Here is a 12,021-nt window from a genome sequence, read left to right on the forward strand (position 1 = left end):
TTTTATAGATTTTATTAGAATTGGGCTGTGTAAATGAAAAATTAAATGTTTTCCAATAATATGTAGTTTTAGCTCATAATTTTTTATTTTCACAAGGAATGCAGGAGAAAATGCACACCAAAATTGATTACACAATTTACTCTCCTCAGTAAGAAAATACCCCATATGTGGTTGGGAACTGTTGTTGTGACACACGGCAAGGCTCTAAATGGAAAGAGTACAATTAGTAGTTTTTTTTTATGCCATGTTGCATTGCGCTGAAGTACCAGTACAGTGAAAATCCCAGAGAGGTGACCCCAATTGGGAAACGTAACCCCTTTAAGGAATTTATCATGAAGTGTAGTGAACATTATGGCCCCACACGTGTATTGCAGAAATTAGTACACAATGGATATTGCAGATTGAAAATTGACATTTCAGTGCCCAATATGTTGTGCTCAGCTTATGCCATGAGTTGTTAAGCGAGTCTTCTGGAGAACAGTGATACCCCACATGTGGTCATAAACTGCTGTTTGGACACACTGCCAGGCTCGGAAGGACCGCCATTTGGCTTTTGGAGAGCAGGTATTGCTTGGTAGTAGTTTTGTTTAGGGTTTTACTGGCATTTCAGTTTATAATGTGGGGGCATAAGAAAGTTTAGTGGAGTATAACAGCGCATAATATGGTTGTATAATAATGGGATATATAAATAATAAAATGAATTATCCATGGATATTGATGCACGCTTTGAACCAATCCTTTATGCACAGGCCAGTTTTTTTGTGGCAGGTGTCGTGCTAATAAAGGGTGTCCCCCTTTTGGAACACACTCTGCACCTTTTTTGGTTTAGATACAATATGGCAGCCTCGCTTCCAGCGGAAATGATGATGTTTTGGGGGGCAGATGTGCTTGGGCCCCCCCGGTTCCCAATTGTTAGGGTCTTTAAAACTAAAGAAATGTTCTCATCAGGCCAGCACATTCGGATAGCACGTAAAGTTTATACAATGCCATCTCTATGATGTGCACGGCCAGCTTTTTTTACCATGGGTAAATTTGTGCAGAATATCCGCACTCCAGTATTGCCTAATCTTTGACTTCTTCACTAGCCCCATATGCAGCATATGACCCCAAATTTATATAGTTTTTAAATGTTTTACTACTTTTACACAATAAAAACACTTTTTTCTAAATAAAATAATATTTTTTTGTCGCCTTTTTCTGGGAGCCATTACTTTTTTATTTTTTTGTCAACTAAGCAGTGAGAGGGCATGTTTTTTGGTACTTTCAGGAGAAAACAGCTCCTGAATTTCAGACGTAATTGCATGTACTCGTGTTTTGAGGGGCGTCTTTTATGGACGTAATTTGGAGCTGTTCTTCATTGGAGTCAATGAAAAACGGCTCCAATTACGTCCCAAGATGTGTCCTGCACTTTTTTTGACAGCGACGCGTAAAATGACAGGTCGTCGGCACAGTACATCGTAAAGCCCATTGAAAGTAATGGCAGATGTTTGCCGACGTATTGGAGCCGTTTTTTCAGACGTAATTCGAGGAGTAAAACGCCTCCATTACGTCTGAAAATAGGTTGTGTGAACCCAGCCTTGGGGTTACTGTTGAGAAGTTGCTGTGACCAGGTGTGAAGTTGCACTGGTCTCAGTAAAGAATTTGTTTTGCCATCATTCCTGGTGCTTCATTCCATCTTTTCCACGACTACGCTGCCTAGGCCTGCTCTCACACATTCTTCTATTTGATATGGAGGAATACAGAAGTTTTACTGTTGGTTTGATATGAAATCAGAGAGAAAAAATTAAATGTAGCATGTTTCTAAGGGACAATACCTCTGTAATTTCGTGCTATGTGGAGGCACCATACGGCTGTGCATGGAGTTACTAGGGCACTGTTTTATGGTACCGTAATTGCTGTGTGTGCGGCTATAAAGGCCATCTGCATGACGCCTCATTTAAATACTAAAAGTGCAGGATTTATGTATTTTTTTTAACAAAACTGGATTTTTTTTATTTTAAAGCATTCTCTAGGTGTGGCTTTTGTATGCGTGGTGCATAGATAAGTGCCTATCTCCAAAGAAAGTTCCAGGTCGATTTTCTGTGAAAAGATTGCTCACAATCACAGCAAACATAAATCTTGCAGAGTTGTGTTTCCAAAAAGCATTACTATCACCTTTGATCATAAAACTCAATGTAAAAAATTTGCTAAAAATCTTTTTAGATCTAAATTTAAAAAGATTACAGGCAATACTATCTGTGATGATAACATTTTGTCAAGGCTGTGGGGAATGTGGACCCCCTGGGCCATTCCGCTGTAGCGGAGTAGCAGCTGGTCAAACGAATAACAGTCACTAGGATAGCTTGGTTGTGCCGGATAATCAGCAGCTGGCTTGTGCTGGACTATCGGAAGCTGGTTGTGCTATTTAATCGGAAGCTGGCCTGTGCTAGACAATGGAACTTGTCTTGAATACAGGACACAGATACTGAAGTAGTCTCGGACACCGGATTTGACACGGACACCGGAATCTGATACTGAAGTCGTCACGGACACTGGACTTGACACGGACACTGGACACGGATACTGAAGTCGTCATGGACACTGGACTTGACACAAACACCGGACATGGATACTGAAGTCATCACGGACACTGGACTTGACACGGACAGCGGACATGGATACAGAAGTCGTCATGGACACTGGACTTGATACGAACACCGGACACGGATACTGAAGATGTCATGGACACTGGACTTGACACAGACACCGGACACGGATACTGGACTTGGCACACTGGACTTGTCACGGACACCGGACACTGGACTTGACAACGCACACGGACGCAGATACCATTGGGAACCTTTGCAGACCAACACAGGGTTAGATACAACATTGCTCAGGCAATGAGGAAATGGGCAGAGTTCCTTTAAAGGTTCCGGGTTAGCTGGGATTGGTTAGGGGGGATTGTGCCTGGTGCGCGCGCTGGCCCTTTAATACCGGGGACGAGAGCATGTGCGCACCCTATTGGCATCAGTCGAAGGAGACAGTGGTGTTTGCCGGAGTCTCTGGGGAAGGAGACGCTGGCAAGGCTTCAGAGACCTGCGGTCACGGCTGCTGGTAAGTGGCGCATTATAGTGCCCCCCTTTTGCCCGCTTTTCTTAGGTCCAGAGCATAGGAGGAACTTTTTGATGAGAGCTGGGGCATCCACATTTTCTTTAGGCTCCCAAGACCTCTCCTCAGGACCAAAACCCTTCCAATCCAGCAGGTAAAAGGTCTTCCCTCCTATCTTCTCATCAGAAGAACCGCTGTGAGCAATTGCAGAGCTCGGAGATTTACTGTACCGGTTGAGGACCACAGCCTTCAGGAGGGAAGGGACACATGGAAGGAATTGGGAATCTTGAGAGTAGGGGGAAGACGTAACTTGTAAGACACAGGGTTGATCTGTTGCAGAACTTCAAAGGGGCCAAGGAATCTGGGAGCGAATTTGTAGGAGGGAATTTTCAGACATATATTTTTAGAAGACAACCAAACTTTGACTCTGGAAAGAAACGGAGGAGGAAGCTTTCTCTTCCTATCGGCATAGTTCTTCATGCGATTCACTGCCTGCAGGATCACAGGCTTAGTTTGCTGCCAGACCTGAAGAAGCTTCCGAAAGAAGAATTAGCTGCAGGCACGTGAGATGTAGCTGGTACAGGGAGAGGGACACGAGGATGTTGGCTGTAAACAATAAAAACTGGAGATGTAGCAGTAGACTCACGTGTGTGACTATTGTAAGAGAATTTGGCGCATGGAAGAAGATGCACCCAATTGTCGTGTTTAATAGATTTAAAATGTCGAACATAATTTTCTAGCACTTGAATAATCATTTCAACTTCGTTGTTGTCATGGACACTGACTTGGCACACTGGACTTGGCACGGACACTGAACTTGACACCGAACATAGATACAGAATACCGTTTGGGAACCTTTGCAGACCAACACAGGGTTAGATACAACATTGCTCAGGCAATGAGGAAATGGGCAGAGTTCCTTTTAAAGTCCCGGGTTAGCTGGGATTGGTTAGGGGTGATTATTCCTGGTGCGCGTGCTGGCCCCTTAAGACCGGGGACGAGCACGCGCACCCTACGGGTATCAGTCGGAGGAGAGAGCAGTGTGCGCCGGCATCTCTGGGGAAGGAGATGCCGGCAAGGCTTCAGAGACCTGGGGTCACGGCTGCCGGTAAGTGGGGAATGCCGGCGGGCAGTGTCCGTGGGCATTACACATTTTATAAGCAAAAGGAATTACTTCTCCTCTAGCAAGGTGACCATCATATTACACTGAAACTTAAGCAAAGCAATGGTATACAATCACCATATAAACTCCAAAAGCAGTTATAATGCGGGCTGGGCACGGTTTGCTACAAAAACATCCCCCCATCAATTACCACAAAGGCAGCTCCATATCATGAACCATACACAAGAAAAAAAGCAGAGCTTATAGCCAAATTTATAAAAATGTAAATATTTTATTGAACACATATAACAAACAATGTATTAAAAGCATGCATAAGGATAAGACTCCAGTAAAATAGATGGAGCAAATGATCAAAATTGCTGAGTTATATATATATATATATATATATATATATATATATATATATATATATATATATAAAAATGCTGTGGGCCAAAGTAAGTGGTTAAATGGATTTATATTTAGATGAAGGATGTGTTCCCTATTCTTAGTCCATAATCCCCATAAACATATACAGTCTGATATTCGAAACCATGAATGTATATTTAGCGCAGTATATACAAATATTAAAACAGATAAAAACACATGAAAAGGGCTGTTTGCTGCATTGTTCTACATAAATCAAATCGGTAAAGCATAGTAGTAAATATAAACAATGTTATGTGGCAATAAAAAAATTGTTATCTTGAGAGCTTTAATACAATTACTCTGAAAGCAGGGTCCTGGTTTCTGAACCTTATATACTATAAAGTAGCTCCGTAGAGACAAGTAAGCCTGCCACGTTTTCACCAGAGAGGGTGCTTGTAGGCATTATAAAACAAATGAGCACAAATAATTAGAGACTAAATTAATTAGAGGAGAATATTGGCCCCTTTTGGCAAGAACACAAATAAATTAATAGTGCAATTACTATGTAAAATTAACCACCTGCAATTCTAAAATTTAGAACTCACTGCCAAAGGAAATTCTGATTTCGGTCTGCAGAATTAGTTCTAATCCCTTGATACTGAGCATGTAGGCATAGCACATCACACATAGACATTAAATAGAATAGGTTTAGTAGGTTTATGTGCAAACAGGTTCCAATTTTTTTTCTTAAGATGGAAGCTCTGTACTGTTGTTAATCTTAAAAATATGGCTGGATTTTAAAGTCAAATTTTGTATGTATGGAACCTAAAGCAAATTTTATATTATACAGATATAGCTGCAAAGATGAATTTGGTATTTGGCAACTCACTGGGGCAACTTTACTGTATATGCAGGAAAAGTGATTTAACATCTATTAGAAAAATTGTGCGGATCTATTGTTTCCGTTGTCCACTCAGTGGAATTTTTTACAGCGTGACAAGAATGTCCCACTAATGGCTCTTTTGTGGGGAGCAAGACTTTGAAGGTCTAACTCACCACTAACACATAGAAATGAACACATAGTCTACCCCCCCCCCCCCAACTTTTATAGTACTGTCTGCTTTCCTTTTTCGTTTTTGTAGTTATTTAGTTTTCATTTTTAAACTGCTTTGTCTACAGACTTATACATTGAATGCCTCTAATAATTTGCTTAGAATTCTGAGAAAATCCGTGAGTTTAATATAAAGTATAGAAATACTAAAATGTGCAATATTGTTTCTGTTAGACTTTATATTTTCTCTAAAATGCTCCGATGACCAGGCTGTATTCTCAGTTGCCAGTTGGAAAGTTTATTCCGAAGGAATTTCCTTTGAACACATTTCATAAAAACTTTTATCTTAAAAAAAAAGTTAAATCAAAAAGAAAAATGTTGCACGAGCACCGTATGTCTGAAAGACATTCTATGAACGTCTCTGTGAGGTCCTTTGTATCTACAGACCCATACTGCACCTCCCTATTTCTCCGATTTTTTTTTATGGACACACATGGAGTATTTTTCTCATAGATTCCACATGAATCCTTGAGGAAAAAAAAGAATGCTATGTTCCATCGTATACCCTAGCACAGAGGAATTCCCCCCTAGAACCATTGCATCAAGTGGAGAACACGGTGCCATACAAAGTAACCATACGGTGACACATGGAGTGCCTACGAACCAAAAATATTAAAACTTGGACACTATATGCTGGCTGCCTTGACTCAATAGGGAAGTTTCATGAAATCTAAGAGGAAAACTTACCCATAGTGACAAATAGCACACACAATGCACTTTGCTATCTCTGTCAGTCCCATAGACTTAGAATGAAGTAGCAGCATGAATGCAAGATAGCTGAGCAGCAGTGCGAATGCCTGACTGCTGTTTCATTCAAACTAATCCTCACTAGGAACAGGGGAACAGGGGGCTCGGGGTCCTCGTTCTAGTGATCATTGGGAGTCCCAGCATCGGCAATACAAGTATATAGAGCACCATACACATAGGTAAACAAGTAAATCTTTTGGAAAACATTCTCCCATTTTTTCTTTAACTGAACTTTACAAAGCATTTCTACTTCTGCTATATTAAGAAGTTTGTGTTCCACCAAGTAACCCTAAGTGTCTTTGTTATCTTAAAAGAGTTTTTGAGCAGAATTTGACAGTGGATGTGGGTTGTGTAATTGCTGCACTTGCCAAGTCGCTGAATTCCCTGCTCGATTGTTATTGTCACAGTACAGCCTACACCTTGTCACATATTTCTATATACATAATACACTCTCTCCAACTAAGTGCTTCATCATAAACTTACTTACTGCTAAAAGATTTTAAAGGTTCATTTATTCTGCTTCCTTTTCGTTTTCCTTACAACCTGATGCATGTGATCAACTTTCTCCAATTGCCTAGTGAATTATTTTACCTATTACATAGAATGAGATTAGAGGAGCATTTGCACAGCTGTGTTTTGTTCCCTGTAGGGATGCCACGTTTGTGCCATATAATACTGCTAAGGCTAAGGCTCCTTAGATCCTTAGATCCACCAGAGTATATTATTTTAAGACCCCACTCTCCATGAATATATAATGAGTGCATATCTACTATTAGTTGCGTCATAACCTGAGCTATTATGATTATACGCATAGATTATATCATCCATAAGAAATCAAATATCGAAAACCGCCGAAAAAAACAGCAGGTGATCCATCCTACCGGCATTTTCAAATGGTGCTATCTGCTGCTGGAACTTATGGACTTATAAAAACCTGGAATCACTGGAGTGTTCTGTGGTCCATTGGTGATGTTCTCCATCCCTGCCACTATATGTATGGTATGGAAATATAATACGACCACCTTTGGATTGATTGATTCATTCAGGCCCAGTTGTACCCTACAGTGTCCCATCATGTTACAAATTGCAATATCAGACCTAGTGTCAAATAACAGCTGAGACATCAAAGAGTTTATAATCATTTTATGAAATTATGTCACATGCTAAGAGGTCACGCTAGATTCACAAGTCCAAATACGGATGCATTAGAGTCGCAACAGTACTACCGAACGGAACTTAGATCACCATAAAATCCTATAGTAATCTAAGTTCAGTTCAGTAGACCAGCAAACTGCCCAGGTGTTAGATCCATAATATGGGTGGTAAATTGTATCTGCATTATAGTCATCTGAAGCTAGCCAGGCTGGTTTCACACGAGGGTAATTCATGTGTATTTTGCGCCCGTATTGCGGCTGAAAGTCTTGGCCGAATTACAGGTCTAATGAAACAAACTAACAGAAATTTATGGATCTATCACACTTTTTGTTCGGGTCATAAGACCTGCAGTGGGACTGGTATTTGTGGGTACAGTATGGCACAAAAATGTGCCCGTATCAGGCTCGCGTAAAACCAGTCCTTACTCTGTTGACACAATCCAGGCAATTTAAGGCTCTATTCACACTGCGTTCGTATTTCCTTACGTAGACCTCCAATGTAAATCTCTGATGTTTGCCACTGTATAGGCATACATCAAATGGACACTGCAAACACGGACAATGCAGTGTGAACAGACATTAAGGCTTGTATTTCAGACTGAATACATAACAGAGAAAAATAAAGTCATGAGATTCTCAATTTTTGCCTCTGGGAAGAAAGTCTAGTATTAGCAGCAGCATTAGGTTGGATTAAGTAGATCAGTTTTATCTTCAGTGTAAGGACTGGAAATGTGGAGGATATGAGAAGTGGTAAAGAAAACAAACAAAAGATCTAGTCAGCTCAATGAAGTTCCACCGATTGATTTGTATGAAGACATAACCATTAATCTCATGGCACCGGGTATAACTAATTTGTAGAGAGAAATTCAGCTAAAAAAAGACAATTAAACAAAACAAAAGAAAATGATGTCGACAATAACAGTGGGATGAGGATGCGAACCGTGTGAGTGGGTTCTGTTACTACACAGGACTTTTTCTTCATGCAAATAACATTAGTGGAATAGATAGTGTTCATGAAAACTAAGCTGTAAAGCTTATTTAATACAGTCGCTGGTTCAACAATTCACTGTTATGTTCATATGTATTCCCCTTATCACAGCAAACAGCTGTTAGCAGGAAGGTTTTCTTGTGACAGTACAATCTATTACGCCTGATGACATCCACAGCCATACCTTTGTTGCTAAATGCACAGCCAACAGATCATTGGAGGTAGAAAAAAATAAAATAATAGGATGATATTGCCTTTGCTAATACAGGAGTCATTATTTGCTATAACACCCATTCTGATAGGTCCATAATAACAACAATAATTTCTTCACGTTCATCATTTTATAGGTAGGACCCAATATCTCCTCTTTATGTTCTTAAATAAAGCCACACTATCCTATTCATGTCTTAAATGTTGGAAATATCGGGGATAGGAGGGTGGCATATGCAACCCACCTAAAGGGTCCTCTAAGTAAAGTCATTGCCATTCAGCGACTGCCAAGAAGTGATATCATTCCGTTCATTGAGACATATTTACCCCTAATAAGCAGAATAATAAACTTCCAAGCATTTATGGGAGATCAATTTTTGTGTATATGAATGATCAGATTCACCAGCGATTAATGATATTTGTGATGCTGTTTGTAGTTGGCACCACAGAGAAGATGGAGGATGACAAGGTGCCTAAGAGTCATCCGTGCCATCTATAGTGAAAGCAACAATGGACACAGCTCGCCATTTTAGCTAATAGAAGATAACATTAGGAGCACCTATTAACTAAAAACATTCACTAAAGGGACATTTTGCCAAACCTGACAACTCATTTAAGAGGTTTAAAGAGGACCCTTCAGCTCTCCTGACATGACACCAGTTTTTGTAAATACTTGCATATTTTTTTATAAAGCATCTTTTCTTAAAACTCTGTACTGTGCCTGTGTTAAGCCCTGTTCACATGTTGTTTTTTACCTACGTCTAGTGTGTACGTCGGGAAAGCTCCCGTCAAACACACCAGATGTCTCCATAGGTCTCCATTAGCCTGACGGAGGTCAAAAGAATGCCCTTTTGGCCTCGGTTGGGCTAATATATATCGGTATCCCTTTTTTCTTTTCAAAGTATGGAAGTAGGTAGTAGACTACACTCATCCGTCCCGCGGAATCCCATAAAAAAAACATCTCACGCGGTATAAACTTTTTTAACATGGGGGCCTATGGGTGACATATTCGACTGTATGGTATATGCCACAGGGATCCATATAACAGTATAACATATGCTTCATAAGCTTTTCAATATAATTTCTCGGCGCATACGTTAAACGTAAGCAATAAAAAAACAAAGTTGTGATTGGGGACTTATTTATCCTGGAAATGTATGAATAAATTGACAATTTGGTTTTTGGCATTCCACTTGTCAAAGGAAAGTGTCCCCATACACTGCCCAATCATCGCTAAAAACCCAATTTTTGCACGTTCAAAGATCGCTGTGTTGCGCGGTGTGCATTACAGTAATGCAAGTGAATGTGGCCGTTTTGCGACCCGAAAGTTTCCTTGACTGTCACAAGAATTCTGAACTTTTTCTTGCGATAACTTGCAGGTCGCAACACGGTAACAATCACTGACGTAACTATGATAAATGCAGCGATCTTTGGATGCATGACCTGTGTCGTGGCCAAAGTCAGCTTGTAGGTCTAGCCTTAGACATGAAATTGCTCATGATCTTCCAGACGTGGCTATTTTAGTGTCCAACAAAACTGTTTTTCTGTATATTTAAAAAATATTTGTTGTCATCCTTACTATGTGACAGATATTTATATGTGATAGGTATGGATCGCGTAAGTAGTTAATCATCATATATCAATTATCCATCATCAGACTTTAAAAATGTTGGCTGAACAGGACTGCCCATGACAAGGGTCCATAGATAGACTGTGTGTGGTTGGACACCCATCCATTGCTGCTATGTCATAAAAGGTTTGCTAAGTTTAAATTTCCTTGTTTCTTGCAGGTAGTATTGTCTATCTGGGAATGATGGTTGGAGCCTTCTTCTGGGGTGGCCTAGCAGATAAAGTAGGACGGAAGCAATCTCTCTTAATCTGCATGTCAGTCAATGGATTTTTTGCCTTCCTTTCCTCATTCGTCCAAGGATATGGATTATTTCTACTGTGTCGATTACTTTCTGGATTTGGGTAAAAAAAGATTTCTGTTTTGAACTTTTTGAATGTTTCTGCCTACAATTTTTTTCAATGAATTCTAAAGTATTTTTTTATGAAAAAGAGAAAATACAATATACATAAGCAAGTAATTCAGTTGTAAGTTAACCTATGTTATAATACTGCATTTGGTACCAGCATTAAAAGCTTCAGGAGAGCCTTAAACCATATACTTACATTTGAACACCTATCTTAAAAGTTGAGTAACTTTGTAAAAACATTACTTTACTTATCTTGCACTAGTCCTGAGTATCTAGTGCTATTTCTCAGTGCAGCAACACAATTCTGCTAGTTGTTATTGTATTTTTATCAGACCAATGAATAGAAAGACCGCGACTGATCTGCAAAAACGGACAGGAATAGGACCTGTTCTATTATTTGTGAAACAGACACATGGATCCGCAAAAAAAAAGCGGTTGTGTGCATGGCCCCATAGAAATGAATGGTTAAAAAAACGGATATCACACTGAAGAATTTCACTGAAGTGTGCATGAGCCCTAAAAGTTGAGCTGGTCTGCTATTATGTAACAGTCTCTGCTGCACTGCATTCTGGCAAGCTGTTTTTTTTTATATGCATAAGATTACTTCTCAGAATGTATATCAAGTTTTCATAGGAGTTAAAATGGTTGTCTCATGACAGACATTGATGGCATATTGTTAGGTTATGCCATCAATGTCTGATCGGATGGATGGGGTCCAACCACTGTGAGTCACAACTGACTATAATGGTCCACCATACAAGAGAAGAAGATCAGTGGAGCCCCCAGGAGGCTGAGTGGCACGGTACTATACTGGACGCTATTTTGTACTGGCTATAGGCGGAGATGACAACGGTCGGATCCCCACTGATCAACCATTGACGGCATATCCAAGCCATATGCCACTAATGTCTGTCTTGAGACAACCCCTTTACAAAAGCAACCCTTCAACATGCTATAAGAAGTTAATAGAGATGAGGTGTATTTATATGCATGATATCTTCAGTCTCAAAAGTAATTCCACAGTCTTCGAAGTTAGATGCAGCTTTCAGGCGTTATCTTTGTTTACCAAGCCCTGGGAGAGATTTATAAGACTACTGCTACTACTACTACTGCTACTACTTAGAGATGAGCGAACTGGGACAACCGAACCCGGTTTGGTCCGAACATCGGGAAAAGTTCGTTTCGCAGCGAATCCGAACCCGTTTTGACCGAACCCGGCTACATTTTGGCGCCTGCCACATGTTAGATGTAAAATGGAGGATTTCACAATATCA

General features: G+C 40.1%; 1 protein-coding gene across 1 annotated transcript in view; it reads left to right on the forward strand.

Moving 5' to 3' along the window:
- The window catches only part of SV2C (synaptic vesicle glycoprotein 2C), a 263,022-nt gene that overhangs the window by 94,123 nt on the left and 156,878 nt on the right, over positions 1-12,021 (forward strand). The window contains 1 exon segment of the mRNA XM_075838491.1: positions 10,562-10,742. Within this exon segment, the coding sequence (XP_075694606.1) occupies positions 10,562-10,742 (181 nt within the window).

The sequence above is a fragment of the Rhinoderma darwinii genome, chromosome 1 (genome assembly GCF_050947455.1).
Source record: "Rhinoderma darwinii isolate aRhiDar2 chromosome 1, aRhiDar2.hap1, whole genome shotgun sequence".
Lineage (NCBI taxonomy): Eukaryota > Metazoa > Chordata > Amphibia > Anura > Rhinodermatidae > Rhinoderma > Rhinoderma darwinii.